The following is a 25028-nucleotide window of genomic DNA, read 5'->3' as shown; positions in this document are numbered from 1 at the left end:
CCCCATTCCAGCAGAACTTCCTCACAAAATGAAAACACTCGAATGAGGCTGCAGCCAGTTTCCAAGTGGCTCATTTGTTCACCAAGCGAGAATTTATCGATTAATTAGATCGAATTTGACCACAGCAGCCGGAGAAAGGTACCCAGAGAGAACAGGCTGGGCCTTTTGGCAAAGAGTTTTTCAAAGACTTGAAGAGTCGTCCAAAAACTGAGAAATGAGGTTAAGTGTTTTCAGGGCATTTTTCTTTGCTCTTGATGAGTCAAAAAAATTGCTGCCCCCATGTTGTTCAGCTGTCTTTCCAAGGAGTTAGTGCCAAGTTTGAAGTGACTGAAGAATTGGCCTCCGTGAGTCGTCTGCAGGTGACTGCAGGCAAGAGTATTTTCTAAGAAGCTGAAGAAACACTAATTCAGTAAAACCTGAAAGTGAAATCTGCAAAGACGTAAGTAATGGTACAAATAATGTTTTTAAAATGTGAAACGGTGCAAAAACGTGTGTGGAGTAGAAAAGGCCTTCGCTGAGATGTAACTGTTGAGGGTGTTTCCCATTTGTCATCGAATCCCCCGCGTGGCACTGGACCCACAGTGGCAGGGTGGACGTAAGCGTGTGGGCTCCGTGTTTGCTGGACAGGAGGCTGCACAGCCGGCCGGCCCTGCGGTCACCAGGCAGCGTCTTCCTGAACGACAACAGCATTCGGGCACTACCACTGAACACCGGTTAACTCTGGAAACCAGCTTTTGTTGCAGACTTGATAATGTTCCTTAATAAAGTCACCCTAAACTTGCGCGGCCAAACAGTGCCGATATGCAAAACACACTGCAGTAATTTCCAACAATGAATGTTGCCTGAATCACAAGTAACATCACGTCTCACGCTGTCTCAAGTTAAAGAAGCAACAGCCCTCTTCCCACACATTTTGAGCAGATACGTTTTCCAAGTTCAAACTACAGTTCCAGCAGTGTTTTTCAAAGATCACTGCAAGTGTAAAGAAAACTTCTGTATTTCAAAATTTATTTAACTGTGCAGTTGAGGAGATTCCGTCTAACCTTCGGTTGGAAATGAATGTGCAATAGAGCAGGCTAACAGGCAGACACTGAACGTCAACAGCAGCTGTACAAACTCCTCTCAAGTGATAGATGTGCTTGACCAAAACCGCGCGCTCGTAGACCGATGCCCTATTTGGCAGCACCTACGTCTGAAGACACATGTTCAGAGAAATCCATACAACCTGACAGAGGAACACTCGCAACCAGTATTGATGACGGTGAACTACTAACCTTGAACCCCAAGCAAGGTGGGCACTCCTCAAAAAAGCACTCTGCCTTCTCCTCCACCCTTCTCCCTATAGCCGGCTATTAGAAAAATGAGGTCCTTGAGTGTTATATTTTGAATTTTGTCAGTAAGAAACGTGTGGAAATTTGTTTTCTCTTGTGAGTCCCGACGTGCTCCCCTCCATGCTACCTGGGATGTTGACCCTCTGGTCCTCTCAAAGTCCGCCAACCCCCAAGTACGTACGGGGGCGTGTCAAAGGCGAGGACGGAGGAAGAGCACGAGCTCGGTCTTGGAGACGACGGGGGGGGGGCGGGGGGGCGGGAAGTCAGAGCCCCTGCACCGGGGTGCCTGTCCACAGCCCTGCCCGGCCCAGCCCCTCGGCCACCTGCTCTCCACCTCCCAGAACCATGCTGCCCCTTGCCCACTCCGCCCCGGCCCATGCTCACCGAACACGTGTCCCACCAGAGCCGCAGCTCCCGGAGGGCTGGGGCCAGGAGGTCGCCCTCCCGCCTGACCTCAGCTCAGTTCGAGCTGCACCACTGACTCATCTACACTGCAGACTCAGTGATACCTCACGGGCTGTCGCCCAAAGTACCCCAACAACTGTTCGCCTTCTTGAAGGAAAAAAGCCTCAAGCCTCAGTAACAGGCAGAGAAACAGGTCCACCTCCAACAACCCCTGCAGCCACCTACTTAATGGCAAAATGGAAAGCCTGTGTTCACAAGTCCCTGGGGTTCGATGCAGACAGAGGTAGGAAAGTGGCATCTGAAGACAAAACAGGAGGCTCCGATGAACAGCAAATCCTCCCAAAGACGCAGGGTTTGCTTCGCTTGGTGAGTTTCCTGGAGAAACTTTCATGCTGACTGAAAAGCATGCTATGTTTCAATATGAGCATAAAACAATTTTCATGAGAAAAAAATGCCCCTATTATGTTCTATTCCATTCAATTCTACTTCATTAAAAAATGTTTGCAGGCAGACTTCTTAACTGCAGGTCTTGGGGGGCTTAACCCAGGCCTTAAAAAGGCAGGTCTCTGGGACTCACTCTAATAAATCTACCAGATCAATCTCCAGGGGACAGGTCAGACACCTGCATTTTAACAGGCCTCACAAGTGACTTTTAAGTGTGTCTATTTCAAGCACGACTACAAAACCATCGAGACGTCCCCATCCCCTTGGCACTGATGACCAGGAGGGACGCAGGGGAGGTCGGACCCCAGGCACAGCACACAGTGGGCGTTATTCTAAGGACCCCAGGCCATGTTTTCCAATCTTTTTCAAGGTTCTTCGATCTGAATGTACTTATAATCATTAATTCACTCCACAAACATTTAACACCTGGTAGGTGCCAGCAACTTCTCTAGGAGCTTGCGATATAGTGGAGGAGGCCTGCTCCCCATCACCCAGAGCTCACCTGCTGGTCCACAGCACGTGACCGGCGGGTCACCTTGGACAACCTTCAATGTGGCGGACAGTCCCCGCTGGCTCTCAATCTACATCTATCTTTGCATCATAAGAGTGGTTGGCACCCACCTCTGCCTTTCCAGGGTGGGAGACTGGCTGGCACAGCAGAGGCCCGGGGCGGTGACAGCGACTGAAGAGCGGGCTCCCTTCAGAGCAGGACCAGCCCACAGCCCTCGTCTGCTCTGACACCCGACCCCACTTTCCTCTCTGAAACTAGTCTGAAAACTTTACTCTTCATGCTTGTGACAAAAACCGCCCTAAACCACGTAAAGCTTTCTACAGCCACACATGGTTCATCCCTGCTACTCTGTCTGACCTACTGCGGCGGAAGTATTGCTGGGGTGCTGCCCAGGCCCCACTGAGGGGCCTGTGTAACCTACAAGCACATATATTTTTGAAAAAGAAAAATCTGAACTCCAAACCCCCAAGAATTCCTGATAAAGGACTGCAGCACACTTACAGTCCTAGAAACAGAGACGCTGAAGCCTCGTGCTGCGCGCTACTGCCCCCTGCTGGCACCGGTGCAGAACCACAGAAACATGAGCAAAATGGGAGCAGAGCCTTGCTCACAGGGTTATGAGGGGCACACAGGTGACAACACCTGATCGTTTGTTTTGGGGGGACATAATTAGGTTTACTTATTTACTTGTCCTCAGAGGAATTACTGGGGACTGAACACAGGATGTCCAGCATGCTCAGCATGAGCTCTACCTCTTGAGCTATATACTCTCCCCCGCTGGGTGATAATACTTGAGATTCTATTTTTTCCAAAAGCAACTGCTATGAAGTAAATCTTTAGTAGGCGAAGGCTTTTAAATTTCTGTAATAGTGGACGTTGCCTGTTCCACCCGACCCACATCACCTAGAAGCTGAATTACCTCGGTTCAACGCCGTTTAACATGTTTCAGAGTCGTTTCTAATGCAGGTTCCAGCTGCCCCTTTCAGTGCTGCTTTTGGACACTTGTAAGTTAGTCTGGAAGCCAGAGGTGAGGACAGATACCAACAAAATGAAGCCATTAAGATAAATCAGAAATCGCCCCACCGACCACGAGTAACAAAGCCGCAAGCAGCGTAAAGCTACAGGAACCTGACGTTTTAATCACAGTGCAGGTGTTCTGTGGCCTACTCCAGGGCTTCCTGAGTGTCCACAAGCCAGTTTTAAACTATCATGGAGACAGTCTCTGTAAGTTCCCAGGAGCTCAAGATCCCTACAAGTGTATTTTGTTTACCGCATGACTGTAGCCTTTGGAACAGTACTGTCAATCTTCTATTTTCTCCTCCTCCCCACCTACCATGGTTGGCTGTAGTTCCTTGGCACAGAACAAATATGAAAGATATATTCTAAGTTTTGTGGTGATGAGTTCTCACGTGCTGAGTTTACTTCAGAGGCATTATCTAAACAAGACATCGAAGTCCCAGAAGAGCTGTAACTGTTTTTCCCCCGACCGCAGTCCAAACACACTGTTAGGATTTACACCTGCTTCATTCAACGATGCAGTGACCTCCAGGGGTGGGCCCACGTAAGGTCTGTGGCCGCCCCTCTGGTTCTGCTCTTAATCGTTCTTTATTTTCAGATTAAATCTTAGCTTCTTTTTGGCTCTCTTTTCCCAAAAGGCCTAAATTCATGGATTGTTTAACTCAGTAATTAGTTAGGACATTAAATGTCCAGATATTAGGAACCACTTTCTCTTGCCCAGTTCATTACAAGACAGGATCACAGCAACATATCTGGGTACCCCGCTAGCCTCTAAGGAAAGGGAAAAAAGTACAAAGTGTGGCACCATTCTAAGTGTCTCTGTCCTCAGACCCAGGCCGACACAATCAGCCTGCTCTGGGCGTCAGCTCTGAAGTGAGATTTCGTTCATAGTGGTATTTTCCAGCATGACTTACACAGAAACAACAGACAAGCACTTAACACTGGAAAACAGCATTAAAACCAGTCTGTTCCTAAAAGCACAACAGAATGGAATACCTGAAATCCACTGAACTTCTATTAAGGGGGAAAATCCAAAAGTACTGAAATTTAAAGAAATTTATTCTTTAAAAATATTTTCATATACACTTTCATGACTGTTTTGAGGTGAACAAGGAGCTCACCCTAACTGAGAACAGAAGTAATGTACGTACATATGTTCTGGAAATAACTGTCAAAATAAAAGTGAAAATTTTTAGTGATTCAAGACTGCAAGATATTTAAGATCTCAGATTAAACGGACCAACATTAGAGTAATACAAACCGAAACTTCGCAATTTTATGACTTCTCCATTACTATATCCTCAATACTACGCATAAACAAGTCACCCCAACCCCAAACCATCGTCAGCCAGGACAAAGGGATATTCATCAGAAAAAGGGACCAAAGTTTGCATGCACAGAACAACATGCACCCTCTTCCCATCTTAGTCTGCTTAACACACTGTGTGACAACCCTGTGTAGTAAGAGAAAAATATGAACTACAAATTAAACAAGTACTTTTATAGCCAAAAGAAGAGCTGAGTTTCTTGCCTAGAAAAATCCTTTAATATCTTACATTATCTAATACAGTTAAAAATCTTAAAAAACGTGTTAATGAGGACTCAATTTTGCATGGGAAATTCACTTTTCTCAATGTGGACAAAACCTTTTTCATTGATTCATTTTAAATGGCAAAATCTTCTTCAGAACAGAAAAATATAGCAAATCAATAGACCTGCGAAGGCAATGACGTCATATTTACAGGACGCTGTAATCAGAAATCACTAAGAACCAGAAAGAAACTATCGTTTCACTGTCTTTCCTCAGCAGTCAGCTATGGCCACACAAACTATGAAATGTATTCTAGACCAAGAAAATTTTCTCATAAAATAGTATTACTTTTCTCTTTTTCCCCTGAGAGTCAAGTTAATCCTCGAATTGCAATCAAGACCAAGACAAGAGCTCTAAATCCTTAATTGTGTCAACACCGTACTGTGCAGACATTCCAATTCAGAAAAGCCAAAATAAAGGAAACATAAATAGCAAGATACGGTGCTACTGACAGTGGGGCCACGCAGAAACATGGTATTTGGTAAAATACACATTAAGTGATATTTGGGAAAAACTTTATTGCTCTTGATGGAAACAGCACCAGTCTGAAGAATAAAAGACGGTTAGGATTAACCACCTTTTAATCAATAACACGTGTTTATAGGAAAAGTGCCTAACGTAGCAATTCTGGAGAAAAGGTAGGTGCAAGGGAATTTCTGTATCATACAGTTTAAATGTCACCCACGTCGTTAAACAGACAATAAGCAGTCTGAGCAGCATCAGATTTGCCGCTGTCAGTTTGATTAACAAATTGACAGAAAATCAATGAAGGGACAGAATGCTATTCAAACTTATAAAACAAGTTAGAACATTATAAAATAATTTTCTGCCCAAAATATTTCTGATAATTATTGCTTATACAGTGATTACACTCGTGAAATTTTCCAAATTGTGACTGGAAAGATTTCTTCCGAATGCTAACATTCATCCCAAGGAAGAGAAATACCTACGGGATGTGTGGACACTATGTAACCACTGAGGAAAAGGCCCAACTTCCCTCCAGCAGTTTACAAACACAACGTCACTCTGGTGACCTGGGAACCAGAAACAAGACAACATGACCACACACGTGCTCTGTGAAGTCAGCCAAAGGGTTTCTTCACAACTGCGGCTAGCACTTTCTCGGTCGTTAGAGAGATTTTGAGTAAACTTCCTTGTCCTAAAAGAAAAGGTCTGAGCGGATAAATTGCTATGCAGAAATACAAAGTTTTTAATGCAACCTTCTATAAGAAGTAATTAAAATGTAAAAGCCAAACAATCTTAACATCCGACCAAGTTCCTCTGAGATACACATTATCCATCAGTTTGTTTCCTTGTCCTCCAGCCACCTAAAGTACCAGCCGCTACACTGGTGATCTTCACAGTAAAGCAGATGCTGTCTTACTGTAACTGCTTCCAGAGTGGCATTCTTACACGCAATCTCACCCAGTGTGTGCCTCCGTCCTACCCGAGGGCAGGCATGAGAACGCTCAGGAACTGGTAAGGTTTCAGAGGCCCACCAGATACTGCAAATGATCTGTGTCCTTGAAAGGGGAGAGAAAAACAAACTTCCATAACAAAGGGGATTTTGAATACCTATGGCTGACACAGAAAACAGAATTTTATACTTTCATCAGACATTTTTACAAGGAAAACGTCTCCATGATCATGTTTTCAACATCATTCTTCATATATATACATACATATGTATACATATATGCACACATACATATATATAAATATAACATAATTACTACTGTCTGGGGTGATGCAGAAAGCCACAAATGAGAAAAGGACACTAAGGTTTTAATAAGGGGAACAAAGAGCTCTTTCCCAGTAGAGATTCACAGTACAGTACACCAACGTTGACAGCATTCTCTCATCTATTTTTGGTACAGAAGATGGTATCTCTCTACAGAACCTTGTAAGGCTTCAGTAACTAAAGTGTAAAGCAAAACAAACACCCCCCCCCAGAACAGAACAAAAAACCCAGCCTAGTAGTTTACAGTTTATTTTAAAAATTCTGAAAGACACTGCAGGTTCTCAGGTTTAGTAGCGCTCCCCACACACAACCCCTGGTGAGGAGTCCAGGAGAAGAGCCCCTCCCAGGGAGCTTTGCAACAGCAGAGTTGTGCAAGATGGATGTTCCTTACTACAAGAAAAATTATACATGGCACATTCTCATTCATGTTTTCCAATGTAAAAAGTTACAAACATACCTAATCAATAAATAATAATAAAAAAAAAGAATCTGAATGCATTTGTAAGTGTCCTAAAACCACTACACAGAATAATGGGGCAGCTCCCACTCACAGATTATTTACACGGTAGTACCCAGTGTGGGTGCAATGCTACAAAACTCAGAACAGAAGGAGTAAACTTGAAATGTTTCCATAATGAAGACCTAGCAGCATGACTACCTAATGCTGTTTTATCCCGATTGCTTCTGAAACGTTCCTTTTTTAGTCTGTGTCTTCGTCCAGTTCATAATTGTCTTTATCATAAATATCTTTTACTAAAAGAACCCGTACGAGCATGTTTTCCAAGGTGTTTCGGTCCAGTGACGCAGACGTGTACCAGACAGGGCTATCTGCAGAACTAGAGCATTCTGGTTGCAAATAAAAAACATCCATTCTCTGATTAAGATTCTGTGGACTTTGGGAGAAAGGAGAAAGTCAATTTCATAGTATAGACACAAAATTCCCCACAACTTTCTTTTTTCCTTCCAGGAACAGTCTTGCTACTACCAACCACACTGTGTGGTCAGATCACATGCCTCTTTCCCTACATTCAATATTCTATCACTGCTACATTCTGAAAGTTAATTTCTGCAATAAAAGTTTATTTTCCCACCATATTTTAAATTCGGTGTTTCACTGAATCCAAGGCACCATCAATAGAAACATTATTTTTAAACACTGTTTTAATATTGCCATGAAACAAGTAAAGGCACTGCCAACTGTATCTGTAATTAATTAGATGCACCAGCTGTGACCTGCATCCCAGCTTCAGAGGCGTACAGTGTAAAAAATACTCCTTAGCATAGATGAAATACGATAGCACTGTATAAAATCAGAGTACTGAACAGCATTGCACAAAAGAAACTTCTGTTTCAAAATAACACTCTATACTGAGAGAGGCATTTCCAACCAACCAACAGTTGCCACCACTGAAGACTCAGGTGCTGCTGCAGGCAACAGGGCTGCCCAGACTGGCACGGGGACACCAACTGCCAAGGACAACCTCCTAGGGTGACACCACTGTTCCTGAGGTCCTGAGAGCTAACCGGGGTGTGACTTACAAAAACAACTGAGGAAGCCCTTTATGCGAGAAAACACATCCTGAGCCCATGTCTACCTTTCAAAAATTAGACGGTGCACACTAAGTCAGCAAGCAAGTGCAGAATAACGTAGGTCTCTAAAAATTTCATCGGCTTAAAGTTTTTAAACGTCTGTTGGTATCAGACAGGAAGAAGGACAGCTCCAGGTGCTCCTGCCCTCAGACGTTCTGAAGGGCTGTCTCCTCTCCATCTAGGGACTTGGCCCCACCGCCCGTCCACCTGGTCTGCCTCAGGTGAGCCGGTCCCAAGCGCTCACTCTCCGCCTGCCACTGCAGGAACGGCCACAACAGACCCTCCACGGCCCAAAAAGCCTAAAATACTTAGTGACCCTCTACAACAGTAGTGGTTTCACTAATAATTTCATCGTTAGTGAGGAGCGATTTCTTAACATATGCTTGAATCTTAAAATATGAAGCATCAGTTGGGTGTTTTATAATAATGGGGCAAAAAAAGTTGTAGGTGAATGGACTTAGATACAGGTGAGAAGAGAGCGAAATCTAGAAAAAACATCAGTGGAGAAACTGTCATCTCTTGGTAGTGAATTCAAGGCAGCTAACTCACAGCATTTCAAAGAGAAGTGCCGTCAGCACTCACCTTTTGGACAGGTAGCGCTCGAACATCTTCACAGGACATCTGGAAGGGTTGGCTGTGTTTTCAATTTGTTCAAAGACTGGCTCATCATCTTCATGTTTTCTTTTTCCAGTAGTAATTTTATCTTAAGAAACAGAAATTACATAACTTTCTAAGCCCAATCTTGAAGAAACATGACAGCATTCACTCACTCTACTGACTCCTCGGATCTGTTACCTCAGAGAGAAGGACCAGGTGTCCTTCAGAGTTCTAAGCTGTGGCTTCTGGTAATTCCTAATTTTAAGACGACACAGGATGTTTTATTTTATGAAAACGACAGTCCTTAGGTTGCTAACAAGTGACCCAGGTGGTCTTTAGAAAGGCAGCGTGTGGCTAGCCCTGCCGGACAATCCCAGAGTGAAGGCCTGCCTACCTTCATTATCTGCTCCACACAAGGAAGACACCTGGTATCGAAGACATGCCTTATTTTCCATTGTTACGGGGTTTTTTTTCCAATGCCTAAACACAGTGCCAAAGGAAAGTCTTAAGTGTTGTTCCACAGTTTTCAGGCCAAAATATTTAGTGTTAAAGTAGAAGAGGGTGTTCAGAAGAGCTACTGGAGAGTGGGAGCCTAGTTGTTTTATCCTCCACAGATAATCTTCTTCAACTCGAGAAAAGATTGACCCTTAAATAGAAAGAAATAGTTTTAAAGAATTACAGCAAGTAAGTTTCATTCAGTCACCTAGAAATTAAGTCAGTTCAAGAACAAACCTATTCTAATCCTCCACCCACTCCAGGTAGCCTGGAGTGACCTTCACAACCACCCGCGGCCCTGTGCTGACACAGAGGCGGGGACACATCCGACCACGCCAGCACCCGGGGCTCGGGGTCTGCGCTCCCCACGGGGCAAGCCGACGACGGGCAGGAGGCTTCCTGAAAAAAATTGGTGACTGCCATTCACAAACTAGTTTCTTACACATCTGGAACAGAGGCTTCCTAGAGAAATCTACAGAATTCCCACTGGGGAGCTTAAGAAATAAGCATCCAGCTTCTTCCTCCAGGGAAAGCGGGTCACGTTCATTACAAAGTTCTTCGTAAACACTAGCGATCAACCATATTCATTTCTAACTTCACAGAAGATGAACTGAGGCATTCGTGAATAAGTACTCTGAAAAATACGCTAACTTAAATTCTTTCCTATTTATTTTTAATATACTCTGTAAAAATTAAAATCCCAATAGTAAGTTAGCAACACTTTCATTTAAAAGAGCATTACCATCTGGAAGTATGCTTGGCTGCCAACTTCGGAGTATTTTATTCAATTCTTGCTCAAATGTCTGGTATCCTGGATCAATAAATATGTTGTCTTTTCGATTACTACCACACAAGTACTAAAAAAAAGAAAAAAAAATTTCTTGAAGGAAAATCAGCTATTTATATATTATGTATACTCTGTATTTCCTAAAGAATAAACAAATGTCTTATGTCTCAGTATTTATTGGCATAATGAAATATGAGAGATTATTGGCTTTATTTACATATTTAGAAATCAAAGAAACATAAGTCACCAATTAATCGGTTGCTTAAAAAGCTCAAAGCTGAAGTACATGCCAAAGAACTCAGAATGTAACAACCAGATGATGACAATCTTCAACCTGTTGGATAAAAACAGAATATCTGGCCCCAGAGCTCACGTGAGGCACAGAGGAGACGACACAGGACTTCAGAGTCAGCGTGATGACCCGGGACGACGGCGGGCGGGGCGGCAGCGCTGCCCGGCGGGAAGGCCCCTGTGCAGCTTATGTGGTTTCATGCTGTTCCTCCGCTCCACGCTCTGTGAGTCAGGGCACTTTTCTGATCTGACAACTTACTATGACAAACCTTGACAGTGACAGTGGTGAAAGAATGACCTAAACACCAAAGTCTGCAGAGTCCGTGCCCAAGGGGTTTACAGACAAAAACATGTTAATGACACGGCGAGAGCAGAGACGGGGGACTTGCAGGGGGGAAACGTGACACAACATGTAAGTGACACGGCGAGAGCACAGAGATGGGGGACCTGCGGGGTGGGGGACATGTGAAGGCAGGTACCAATTAGCTGAAGACTTACATCGACAAGCCTACGGCGACCACTGAAAATTCAAGAGGAATAAATAATAAACCAATAGTGGAGATAAACGGAATCACAGAAAAATAATTCAAGAGAAAGCAGAAAAAGACTAAAAGCAAAAAGAGAAAAAGGTGCAGTGCCCCCACCCCCAAAATCCATGGTTTCAGTTTCCCACTGTCAACCAAGGGCCAAAAATATTAAATAGAAAATCCCAGAAATAAACCACTGACACATTTTAAACTGCACACCCTTCTGAGTAGCTGATGAGACCTCGCTCGGACCTGCTCCGTCCCGCCAGGAGGGACAGGATCCTCCCGTGGTCCAGGGCGTCCCTCCTGCCAGGCACTGAGCAGCCGTGTAGATCATCAGGTTCACCGAGGTGCCGCAGGGCTTGTGCTCAAGTGACCCGAATTTTACTTACGGTCCCCAAAGCACAAGGAGTGAAGTTGGCAACTCAGATACTCCAGGCAGGACGCAAAGTGCTTCCTTTAAGTGAAAAGGTAAGAGTTCTGGGCTTAGCGAGGAGAGAAACCAGCATGTCGCCAAGGGTGCTAAGAAGCTGGGGGACCGCGCAGTCAGGCTAGTTTCGCTGTCACACCGTGAACTGCAGAAGTTCCAGCCACAGTGCGTGCAAGTGCTTAGTGAGGACGGAAAAGGCATTACACGTGTGCAGGGCGAGTTTTTAGAGACACCACATTCGTGTGACCTTTACCACAGTGTATTATTACAATTATTCTAGTTCATCGTTAGTTACTGTTGATCTCTTACTGTGCCTAATTTACAAACCAAAACTTTATCACAGGTACACGTGTGGAGGGAAAGACATGGTACACACAGGTTTCGGGTGCCCAATGGGGGGCCGGGGGTGGGGTCCCTGCAGATAAGAGGGTGACAATCACGTAAGATCTGGGGAGGGGAGGGAGGTGCACACTGTAACAGCAAAACTTCACCGAGCAAAGGGCGCACTCGCCCTGCTGGAACGGCGAGGTTCAGGGCAGTGTGAACGTGAGGTCGGTCCCAGCTGCCCTGGAGGGGGCCGACGCACAGACCGGGAATCAGAGGGAAGGACAGACAGACACCAGGTGTGTAACATGGCTCCCTGTGCTTTATTCTGCTCTGTTCATGAAAACACATCGAGGTACACACTCCTGGCTAATCCAGCTGGGCGAGAGACACGAGAACCACATGGCCATAGGTCTCACAGAATTTCCCTTCCGTCTTCCTCACATGCTTCCCTACTACGTGAATGCCTAAAACAACCGTCTTCCCTTAAGTAACCCCAAGGAAAGAGCCCGGCTACTCTGGGAGGGAGGGAGGGGGCCCTCCACGTGGAGTGAGACTCCAGGATGACAACCATCCTCAATACCCTCCACACCCAGCTCACTGCTCCATCCTCCCAACACACTCTGCACACACAGAGCTGCTCTGCACACACTGCACACACAGCTACGAAGTCATCCTTCTTCCACAGGATCTTGTTTTTATTGTCAGATGTGAACAAAATCAGTAGTGGACAAAAAATACGCGCATTCTCCCAAAACAGCTGCTGCTGCTGCGCACGCCCCCCAGTGCCGACCGCAGTGACTTGTGGGAAGTGTCCTTTCTTACGTTTACACCACATTGAGGGTTATGTTTAAAGCTGCTTAAAAACACCAGACAGCCTTTAACAAAAATTAAATCAAGTCTGTGAAAATTTGTCCAATTACGAGTAAAACAACTGTCTTTCCAATTGTGGTAAAAATACACAGAACATAAAATTTACCATATTGACCATTTTTAAATGTACTGTTCAGTAGTAAAAAAAATTCTGAGGAAGCGTTTTTCAGTACACAAAGAGCCTACCAAAGAGAGGAAGGGAATTCTGACGTGCGCTGCAGCTTGGCTGGCCTTCAGCACGCTGTGCTGAGTGCGGGAATAAGCCCGTCACAAAAGGAAACTCTTCGGCGAGGTCCTGGCAGAGCAAACTCGGGCACAGGTAGTGCCTGGGGGGCGCCAGCAGTGGGGCAGGGAGGATGAGTGAGTGAGTGTTTAACTCAAGAGGAAGAGAGTCATGAAGACCGACAGTGGTGGTGTCGGCACAAGATTATGAACAAACTTAACACCACAGAACTTACAATTAGTTAAGACGGCAAACTTTATGCTGTATGTATTTTACCACAATAAAAAAAACTGGAAAAAAGAACCTATTTAAAGACATAATTTATAACCACTCATTATGCAATCCAGTTAGCTTTCAAATGCCTAGCGGCATTTGCGGCTCTAGTATGTAAATGTTCTGCCCCTGCACACACAGCTTACAGCCGCGTGGCACGCTGCCCCACCCCTGCTGAGTCTTAGGCAAATCTCTGTCCTGAAGACAATGTAAGTAAAATACAAATTAAGACAATTTTAGTTTTCTTCAGTAACGTATTTTAGTATCTACCACCTGTTAGCAGTGTAACATTTAATTTTAGGCCTATAAACAAAACTCTGCATAAAAAGATCTTCTCTAATTTACCACATTTAAAAATACAAAGGATATAAAATCTTTTCTGACCTCTGGGCTCCAACCTGTACAATTTGTTCAGAACTAGAAGTCATTATCTAGAGCAGGTCTTCATGCTTTTTATGGAAAACAGATTCATTCAAGATTCACAGACATGTGGTTGAAGTTTACCTAAAACCCCTAAAAAGAATGATCTCTTTTATAAGACGATTCCAAAGAGTATGAGTAGTTAATGAGTAGTTACACTATGCAGCAAGTTAGAAACACCTCAGAAGTGTATAATGAAACAGCCCTCCTCTCTGCAGAGGGAAGACATTTTATCTGTTTACAAGTTTGTCAACCTAGATATGATGTGTGTGTATGTTTTATAATACATATACATGTATAAATAGAGAGACAGAAACAAATAAATACACAAAAAGCTAGTCCTGCTACAAAAGATGCCGGAGTTTTGAGTGGCCTGTCACCGTTTCTCACTAAGTTCTTTTTGGTTCTGGTACACGGTTTTGGAGAACTTGATTTTTAAGAACATAGCACATTACAGCAGAAACACCCAAATACAAAGTAGCTAAGAAAATCCTTTATACCCTAGTATTTTCAAACAGATTACTTTAGTCCTTCTTGGTAAGACCTGCCCTTATTTTTGAAGCAAAACATTTTTCTCTCCAAGAACTACCACAACCACCTTTCTCTCAGAAGTAGCCATGAGATCACTCACCTCCTGAATCCCAAGGCAAAGGTAGTAGATGCTGTCAGGTGCATAATTTTCTCCATTGGGCCGTCGGATCTCATTGACAAAATGGGCCAACCCGTAGTCAAGTTCAGCAGTGGTGTGAGAGAGGAGGTCCTCTTTTAACTTTACTGATTTAGCTAAAAAAATAACATTTAAAATAATCATTATTTGCTGTCTTAAGATTGAGAAACTTTCTGAAATCAATATACTCTATATAGAGATTTAAAAGTAAAACAAAAGCCACATTTATATATAAAATGTTTTAAGTTATATTCATGTTTTTTAAAATTAAAAGTAGTTGGTAACAAAAATCTTGATTTTAAATAGGACATAGGGGAAACAAAATCAAAACACTTACGAGATTTTAGCTCATCTAATACCAGAAGATCTTCATCCAGGTGCCTGGTCTTGACCCAGTGTTTCCATGCGTTGACACCATACGTGTATTTGAAAGGAAAGCTGCACTCTGAGTTGTCAGAACTGTCATCATGAGACTGGTATCCTGACACCGCTTTTCTCTTGGCTCCCTATTAGTGAGAAAAGACCATTGTAAAAACTTTCCTAAGCCTCTATTATTTCATGACTTGACGTAAGCCGTCTCTCAACAAATGCAAATTAAAGAGAAATACATTTATGTGCTTCGACTTGACTGGCATTTCTGAACCTGAGAATAGCGACCTACATTTCCTGAAACCTCTCTCCAGGAATGCCGTATTTCTGCGTAAACTACTTTGTACAACAAAATCGTATTAACTTCTGCTGTGAGTTGAGAGTCACTGATGATGAGAAAATAAAAATAAGACATAAATAATAAACTAATAATCAGACACAGCAGGGTTCTACATATAAATCTGAGAGAAACTGAAGACCTTCCTGATGACTGCACCTTAGCAGGAATAACTTCTCAGCTCCTTTCCACTTTCTTAATGGCATTATTTGCTGTACAAAAATTTTAAATTCTGGTGTCATCCAATTCATTAATTTTTTCCTTCTGTTCTTGTGCTTTTGGTGTCGTAGCTAAGAAACTATGTCCAACCCAAGGTGATGAAGACTGAGTCTCTGTTTTCTTCTCATCGTCTTGTAACTTTCTTTCTTACAGTTAGGTCTTTAAACCATTTTGAGTTCAGTTTTGTGTGTGGCGTCAAGTAAGAGTCCAGCTTCATTCCACTGCATGTACTCACTCTCAAGTTTCTTTCTTTAAGAGAAGATTCATGAAAGTCATCCTTTGTTCCTAACACCTTCATTTATGTTGGAAATCAGAAATACAGAAAGTTGTTGGCCTGACATCCTCTGTGCTGGGAGGCTTCAGAGACCAGCCATGACCAGCTGTGTGCCTCGACCTCATCAAAACCCCCAGAGGAAGATCAGTTGCCTAGAACACAGCCTGAATTCCTGTCAGAGAACTGAATTTGCTTTTTTAGCAACTATGTCAACTTTTTATCAATGTCAACCTTTTATCAGGATAAAATTAAAAATAAAAACTAAGTGGCAATAATAATCACTCTTCTATGAAATTACAACTAAATAGAAGATATTTTTATCACTGCAATGAAACAATAAAACCTCTACCAGGAAAACAAAATATCTTCCCATACTCTCGGGCACAACCGAAGCTCACACATGTTTACCCTCTGCTCACACACAGGCGCGACATGAAGGCAAGGGTGTGTCGTGTTCCAATACCTTTTTTTTAGATCGAGGTCTAGGCTGCTCCTCATACTCTTCTCCAAATACAGGTGGCAATAAAAACTCATTTTCCACATCAAGCTCCTCTGCAGCTGACAATGGAATCAGAAGGACTTTACCTCAAGGTAACGGCACAGCCTGCATTATGTCAACACAGCCACTGAATGTGGACAGGCACCGCGCCCAGGGCAGCCCGTGCATGGCAGGGAAAGGACAGTTTTCTGCAACTGACGTGGCCTGTGAGCTCTGATGAAGCCTGCTCAGATTCTTAAATACATATAATGATCATCAATACGGAATTCTCATGGAAATGTGTGATAGAAAAATTACTAAAACCTGAAATTCAGTGATAAGATCTACATGGTCTCAGTACAAATTTTTCAATCTATGAAATCTTTTCCAAAATAAATGCTTTATATTCTATTCAATATGCTTATTAGCTGTCAATAGGTTAAGAAAGTATATAATGAAAAACAGAACACATTTCTTTTACAACAAAAGACCCGAAAATATTTTTTCCCTTTGAAGGTTAACTTAATTTTCAAAAAAGTTTTAAGAAATATACTAACATTATTTTATGTAAGTTTTAAAAAAGACACCTGCACTTCTTTATTCTTTATCTTCAAAAGTTCCTACAACAAATTACTTTGAGGAAGTTTCTTATTACTCTGAGACATTCTTTTTAAGTCCTTCCAGTTCAATCATATGCTTCATTCAGAAGTTAAGTGCTGACGTTTGAGTGAAAAAGGAAAGACAGGAAGACCAATGAAGGCAAGACACGAACATTAGATTGTTAACGACCGCACCCAAGGTTACGACTCCATAACTAACTTACAGAGCCATGCTCACACTGAAAGAGTGAACAGTGTTTCGGTACCTCTGGGGAAATCTATTTCAATATCCAGGTCAGGCTCGTACGGAACGTCGGGCACGTGGCACTGTGTCTCTGGGTCAGAGCTCTTCACGAGGTCTGAACTGATTACGTCTGTCTCCATAATCACACCTGTAACCAACCCGCAGTGTCATTAGAAATCAAAACGGAAAACTCCAACAGTACCCATATTTAATCTAGCAAAGGCCATTTAATTGTAAATGCAAAACAAGAATATTTATATTAACACGTCACCAAAGGAACAAAGGCACGCAGCTACGCTGAACTGTGCACTATTAATTGCACTGCTACTCGATGCTCATGAATACATAAAGCCTTTAATCCTGCGAGTTTGCGGCTGCCCCTCCTTCACTATGCTTTCGCAGTAAAACAACTCTAGAGCATTCCTAAAAGCAATCTAGTCAAAAATAAACTAATGAGGGTGGATAACTGAGATTTTCAACCTTCTTTTTGAACTGTAACCTAGATTTTCCACATCATTCAATTCACGCTTATTTGCAACTACATCCTAATGTTCTGATCAGTTCTTTAAGCATTTTTCTATCACAATCCACAGTGAGAAAGGCATCTTTCCAAGTCGAGGGTGGAGGTGGGAAATAGACACACAGGAAACCAAGGTTGGACAAAACACCTTCCCAGGAGGGCTTTGTGTTGACATCCTGCTGGCTGCAGCGCATGAACATCACCTCCCACCCCAGAACTGGCCACACGGACGCAGGGAACGCACAGGCCCGTGCTGCACTCCGGATGAGGGTCAGGAAGCCAACAGACTCTGGGTGTCCCTGGAGGACAGAGGCAGAGACTGAACCCAGGTCCTGCTGCGGCCCCTGGCCAGCGCTGTCCCAGCAGGAGTCAGGACAGGCCCTGGTCCAGACAGGGCTTCAGATAGTTACAAATGCCCAGAAAACTGAGTTCTGCGTCTGACCCCGCCCACAATTCACCCGGGACTGTACAGACTCTGCCTGAGCCAGGCACAGCTGTGTGCGGCAGGTCTGAGTCGGAAGCCCGCCTGTGTCACCCCTACGCCAGGTGGGGCACGGAGGGGGGGGGGGCCCGGGACAGGCTGGGACAGCCACAACCCTGCTCCAGCATGACATGGTTCACGAGTGGGACAGAGCGAGCTCACTGTTGACGTCGGCGCCCTCCGCTCCCCCCTCATCCTCGGTCATCACGTCTGTCACCGTGAGCAGCTCTGTATCGAGAGGCTCTGAAGAAACTTTGCTTTTTAGCTCCTCCGCTGCTGCAGGGATCTTCTCACTGCTGTCCAAGGGGGCGGGCAGAAACACGGGAACCGGCACCTAAGTAACCAAAAACTAACTGTTAGGTTCATACGTTAAAAGGTATTTCTGCAAATTAAAAATTACCCTGACACATGATCTACTTTATATACTGTTTGGAAAGAATACACATCAAAACTGAGATGTCGGGAGAGGGTATAGCTCAGGGGCAGACAGCGTGCTTAGAATGCACAACGTCCTGGGTTCGATCTCTAGCACCTCCATCAAAAAACATAAATAAATAAGTAAACCTAATTACTTGCCCCCAAAAAACGAACCAAAATTGAGATGTCAACTGTGACAAAGAAAGTGCCAAAATTGCAGCTTTTTTCAATTTTAGTAATACATTTTATTTAACTTGATACATTCAAAATATTATAATTTCAACATATAATCAGTATTAAAATGAGATCTACAATGAGATCTTATTTTTTTCCACACCAAGTCTTGGAAATTCAATGAGCACGCTGCACACGCTGCCCACGGCCCAGTAGCTGCATGAGGCTAGAGGCCCTCGTGCTGGTGGGTAAACGTGCTCAGAAGACAGCCCTGCAGGCAGCTTCTCTGCCTGCACCCAGAGTCTGGAACAATTTAAGCAGCCACTTTTTGAAATCAAAATCCAAGCGCTTACTGAGGTGTTTCTGTCCGCCAGGGGGTTACAGTGGCCACACCCTGACGCGGTGCCCCAAGCACTGCAGATGGTGACGCTTTACATGAAACTCTATTCCGTGTTTCTGTTTTACACCTCACAGCTCACAAATCCTTCTTCCTAAAATGACCTCGAACACGGCACGTGTAAAGTGACACAGACCTCTGCTAAACTTCACACTCAAGGAAGAGCACGTACCTGGTTAAACACAAGGTAGCCTCCGGCAGACGCTCCGCCGGCCCTAAGTTAACTGAGCAGAAGGCAAGGCACCTCCGTTCAGCCAGCCTCCCAGGTAGTGACTGCACCCACACCGCCCCACCCCCGGCACCCGCTGACCGCTTGGTGGGGAGCTGAGGGCTGACTTACGGGAACGGGGAGTGTGGTAGGCACGGGCACGCTCTGGCTGTACATGTGCATGGGCACCGGCACATACACAGGCACCGGCACGGGCACCGGCACGCGCTCCGCCCTCCAGCCGCCGTCTGAAAGCATAAAAGGGCCCGAGGCGGCGTCAGCGAGCGGCACCTGCTCACAGGGCTCAGTCTGGGTGTGGTCACGAGAAACTGAGGGCCTCGGGACCCGTGTCAGAGAACTTCAGGTGTCACACAATGCGGTTAAGCTAAAAACAACAAAAGTGACTGAAGCAGCTCTTCTAACTTGCAGAGAGCACAAGCAGAATTAAGACCTTTTTCTTTAAATAGAAAGAAAACGTCCTTTAAAAACAGCCTACCAGATATCCCGCCACAAAAAGTTTTATTTAATCAAACGATTAGAATACAGCTAACATTTAAAGTTGATGAAAATACGTATTTGAGTAATTTCATCTCATTCTGACAAGGCAACGGAACAGTTACGTTATAGACCGCCCTCCGGGAGCTGGGTTTCTCTGAGGGAGCACTTTAACTCTAGTGGTTCTCAGCTCCACAAAATTTCTGATACAGCGTTTTATCTCTGTGAACTAACTTGTATTGTGGGCCTTTATTAGAGATTGATCTTCACTAATGATTTTAAAAGATATGCTGTATTCTCACGGCAATGTCTAAAACTGGATAAGCAAAATGAACAGAAAAACGACAGTGACCAAAAACCTCTATTCTGTAGCCTATGATTTGAGAAAAGCAGGGATCCCACTCAGCGAGGGCAATTACCCGTCTGACAGGACTTGCTCTGCATGTGGGGTTTGCAGTAAGTGGCCTTGGTCATGGTTAAAGGCTTGCACAGAACCGCTTTGTTCTTCATCTCCTTGTTGGGGGTCGGAGAAGGGGGAGGTGCTGAGCCCTACAGAGAAGCAAAGAGAAACACTTCAATTTTCCTTTAATTTGTGTTACTTTCTGGTGTTAGTGAATATCTTGTTTCTAGGTCCAGCGAAGGGAACACACAAAAGTGGAAGAATATACTCAAAACACACGAGATGTATCATGTCAGCCACAGACGTGATCTGGGAGATGAACACAAATCTATCCCAGCCACAGGCAAAGCAGTGATAATCATTCCTTCTGCACAGGTGTGTCTTTCAAAGATACCATCAGCATATTCTTTTAAAAAAGTAAAAAGTCTCACTTTTAAGTAAAATAGCAAGGCAGTTAAACTGAATTCTGAAAATAATTTGGCTTTTTAAAATTTATCTGTAAAGAAAAAAGTTCCTGCAATTACTATGGCTTTCTGATACTCTAGCTCCCTCTACTGGAAAAACTGCTTTTACATGGCACTAAATTTGCAAAGATAAGAAAAATGATGAAAAGAATTACCAAAACTATTATCAAACTTTGAGTTGTGTTTCCTACATCCCAGTAACTGCAATTTCAGAAGCTTCTCGCACAGACACAGTCTTGGCCGTCTCATCACGCTCACCACTGCACCACGTGCAACACATACTCACACACACACTCACATACACACACCCCCGTCCTGGGGCTGGCAGGCTACACCTGGGAGCTCTCCACCCTACCTGCGGACACGGGAAAGGGCACAGACAGTTATCCGGGCAGTTAAGGCCACACAGTCCTCACAGACACTTGAACCTCTGCTCCAGAGGGGGTGCTGTGGCACAGCCCCAGGGAAGGGGGTGTCACACCCACCCAATCCTGCAGGGCAGGCTGTGCTTTGTTTAATCAGACATAAGCCCATGAACCACGCTTGTGGTCACGACGCCACCAACTCCTCTGTGCACTACAGACACACCCTCAGCTCTACACACAATGCGTTTCCCGTCCTCTTTCTGGAAGCAGCCACACGAGCACGGACCCCGGCCCACTGGACGAAGCTCACCTAGCAGTGTTCCCGCCAGGTGCCGGCAGCCTTTGGTGCTTAGCACAACAAATGGCATTTTGATTATGCTTGGGGACACTTTAAATAGCAAAATCACCAACAAAAAGTACACAAACACGACAACTGGCATTAATTAGATTGTGAAAAGGACACTTGTTTCCAGCACAAGCCTGTGAGCCAGGAAGACGTCGGATCTGCTGGAGCCCTGACAGCAAAGCCCGGCCTCAGAACCGTGGGCTTGTAGGCTGTCTCGTTTACGGTGTCCCGGACGCAGACTCAGACCTGAGGCAAACACCAACATGACACACCTCGGACATGAGTTATTTAACCCTCACAGCCCACAGGAGGCGGCAGGCCTTTCTTCACTCTCATTCTGCAGATGAGGAGACAGGCTCAGAAGTCGCACAACCTGGGAGCTGCAGGTTCTGAAGTCTGGATTCATCCGACCCAGTTCTAACCACCAGGCGCCCTGCCTGTGGAGGTGGGTTCAGTACTGCCTGTGGTGGCGCCTGAGCGGTGCCACCCTCACCTCCACACTACAAACAAGGGAAAGGCACACAAACAAGTCAGGAGAGTGACCCAAAGCCACGCAGCTGAGCGCGCAGCCTTTGAAGCTTACGGGTGAGGAACTAGAAGACTCCCCGAACTTAGGAGAAGATGGAGGGAGCTTCTACGACAAGAGGCCAGGGCTGCAGGGCACTGACTTAGCCCCTCGGTCCTCCCGCCGTCAGAGGAGGTGGCCTAGGTGCTGGTGGGAGGTGTCGAGGGGGACCATCTTCCTACCCCGCAGCAGGGATCAGCATGCCTGCTACCAGACTCGAGACGGTTCAGCTGAATACTCCTCAACTGTCTGACTTAAAAACTTTACTTCCACGGGGGGAACAGAAGGGGGAGACAGCCAAGGAAAACATGCTTATTTTTGTAGAATTCTGCCCAACTATTAACATCAAAAGCAAAAACTGAATGGAGTAATACCAAACAGCAATCTTTCAGCCTCAACCGTGATTCTGAACTGTGCTTACGTATTACTATCACCTGAGAAACTTCTCAAAAATACGGAATTTCTGAGTTGGAACCCATCTGAAGGTTCTGAAAACTCCCCAAGTGATTCCAGCATGCAGCCAGAGCCAAGAACCACTGATTTTTCTCTTTTCTACCAGGACAAAACTAGCCCAGAGACTCACTGTGACGCCAACGCAGATTCCCACAGGGGCCCCTGAGGACAGGGATGTCACTACGTGACCATGGTCACCTGCAGACCAGCAGAGAGGGCGAGCCCTGCTCCAAGTGCGGCACAGCACTGCTCCTACTGCCACACATGAATGGCTACTTCCAAGCCATGAGCGTCTTTAAATGCTAACATAAAAGCAGAATGGATGTATTTCACCAAAAGAAAGAAAAAGAAAGCAGAAAAAAACTAAAAGAACAGCCCAGAAGGAAACATTATGGAAATACTTTTCAAAGTTAAAAATGCACAAGTTCTGGTCCCAGCACAGACCTTCAGTCCCTACTGAGGAGTATCTGCACAAAACCACTGCTGGCCTGCCCCTGCCCTCGCCCCCCAGATTCCACCACGGGCTCTCCTAGCTGGGCCCCAGGGGTAGTTTCTCCAAACACACACACCTGGCTCAATGCTCCTCCTCCCACTTCCCCCGTCCACGGGGCCTTCTGCTCAACCGCTTGGAAGCTCTGCCACAGCTGCCAGGGCCAGACGCAGCCACCACCGCTGCTGCTGCAGCAAGGTGTTTCTGCATCCCTCTCGCCCGACGTGGGTCAAGGCCACAGTTCATTCCCTCTGCCACTCCTCAGCAGGTAGGGAAGGATTTGTCTGAACACCAGGAGCTCAGCTGAATGCGAAACTCACGACCATCTCAACAGAGGAAGGTCAAAGCCTCCCCTCATCACAGCAGATCAAGCTGAACTAACTGCTTTCTACCCCCACGTGACGACAGCCGCATTCAGCACTTCACCTGAGCAATACTTACTGTCATTTTGGATCGGGACGTCTGACAACCCTGATCTAGAAACAAACAAATTTAAAGTAAGACAAATATTACTTTCTTCAGAATTTTCTACATCCCTGTTTCTCATTACATTTTACTGATTTTTAAAAGTTACTGAAGAAAATATTTAAGTGAAGAATATGAACTGTGAGAGCTGACATACCCGCTGAATAGGTGGAATTAACCCTTCCCTTTGCTGAGCCCCAGAAGGCATGCATTCCCTGTGGCAACACTATATTCTTAGATTTCTCTAGGAAGTCACAGTTTCTAAAGAGCTTGCTGTCTTTCCCCACTCGCCTGCCCACAGCACAATACTTTGCTAAAAACGGTTTTCATTTAAAACTGCATGTGACATAAGATACACAAAAGGACTTTTTACAACTTTCGTCATAATTCTGTTTAGTTTCTCTCTACCCCCAACTATACTCTACTTTTTCGATTAGCATTAAATTTTTAAGAGAATAAAATAAGAAATTAAATTAAGAAAAATAAATAAAAATGAAAAGAAAAAAACAAAAAAGAATTTAATAAAAAGCAGCACACCCACAGAAACACCACACAAGGCACCCCCACCCAAGGAAACTGTGGACATAGCTCAGCCACCTGCAGACCCAACCACTGAGATCGCCACCACCGCCACCACCACCGAAGGCAAAGACCGCAGGGGTTCCCCGGCCTCGGCCCCAGCCCCGCCCCCCGTACCATAGTGCAAGTTCTCGGGCCCCTTCTGCGTGGCCATGTTGGGCTCGTTCTGCTGGCAGTAGAAGCGCAGCAGGCAGTGCTGGTCGCAGAAGTGCTTCATCTCCCCGCGCCACTGCACCCGCTCCCGGAGCGCCCCCTGAGACTTGCAGCAGTCGCACCTCGCGGCCTGGATGGGAGGAGGGACCACAGAGCCCAGTCACAAGGGTTACAAAGCCCAACATGCACTTTTAAAGATTTTTACAAGTCTCAGTGATTATTGCCAAAAGTGACAAAACAAGGTCTGATAAAGAAAAAATAAAATTATAAGATAAATCATAAATACACAGTGAAACCCACAAGAGTGGAGAAAAGTAGCATCTTACCTAACTGTCAAAACCCCTTTCTTTACTTACCGGGAGTCAAAGACCAGCATCACAAAGACCAGCAAACAAACTTGCATGTGGGAGACCCCACTGGAACAGCGCATCCTACGGCTCTGCGAGCCTCTGCGCTGGTCCAGGTGAGACTCCCACATCGAACTGCACTGGAAAGCTCCGACCAGTGAACAGACCTCCCAGATTCATGAGCTCGTAACAGACCAATTCATAGGAGGGCAAAGACCAGAAAAATTTGAAGCCAGCTCTTATGCTGAGAAAATCGTGGATGTTGTTTCTCAGCAGTTTAATGTAATAAATTTGAAAACCTTTAACAAACACACTGATTTAATTTTAACAAGAACTTAAAAGTTCATGTTTTAAAACACTCAATGTTTAATTAATCAAAAAAAACCAATTCTGCTTTAAGACAAATTTGAACTATTTCAAGGAAAACAATCAGCCCCAACTGGTCTATGACTTAAACACAAAATAAAACCAACTAAAATTCATACATAAAAAGTTATACTTTATGATGGTGAATACTCTAGGGACAGAATCTTTAGAGATCTCATTTTTTCTAGATTTTGCCCATTTTCACTATTTCTTAACATCCTATCAATGAGTGGACCGAAAGGTATGATTAATTTCAAATATAGTTCTTTTCATAATCGAGTTTTTT

General features: G+C 44.7%; 1 protein-coding gene across 16 annotated transcripts in view; it reads right to left on the bottom strand.

Annotated features, from left to right (window-relative positions):
* ZMYM2 (zinc finger MYM-type containing 2) overlaps nt 1-25028 on the bottom strand; it is a 93719-nt gene that overhangs the window by 16095 nt on the left and 52596 nt on the right. For 8 of the 16 annotated variants that reach the window (XM_072975939.1, XM_072975937.1, XM_072975934.1 and 5 more), the window contains 12 exons: nt 23994-24159; nt 23274-23308; nt 20169-20298; nt 19387-19502; nt 18221-18392; nt 17080-17205; nt 16200-16294; nt 14875-15043; nt 14502-14653; nt 10465-10579; nt 9622-9873; nt 9213-9333 (listed from right to left, as the gene is read on the bottom strand). In XM_072975939.1, coding sequence (XP_072832040.1) covers nt 9213-9333; nt 9622-9873; nt 10465-10579; nt 14502-14653; nt 14875-15043; nt 16200-16294; nt 17080-17205; nt 18221-18392; nt 19387-19502; nt 20169-20298; nt 23274-23308; nt 23994-24159 — 1649 coding nt within the window. The other 8 variants (XM_072975951.1, XM_072975940.1, XM_072975949.1 and 5 more) reach the window with 5 other exon arrangements.

The sequence above is a fragment of the Vicugna pacos genome, chromosome 14 (genome assembly GCF_048564905.1).
Source record: "Vicugna pacos chromosome 14, VicPac4, whole genome shotgun sequence".
Classification (NCBI taxonomy): Eukaryota; Metazoa; Chordata; class Mammalia; order Artiodactyla; family Camelidae; genus Vicugna; species Vicugna pacos.
Note: the sequence above shows the minus strand (reverse complement) of the source record. Positions and strands in the feature narration are given on the sequence as shown.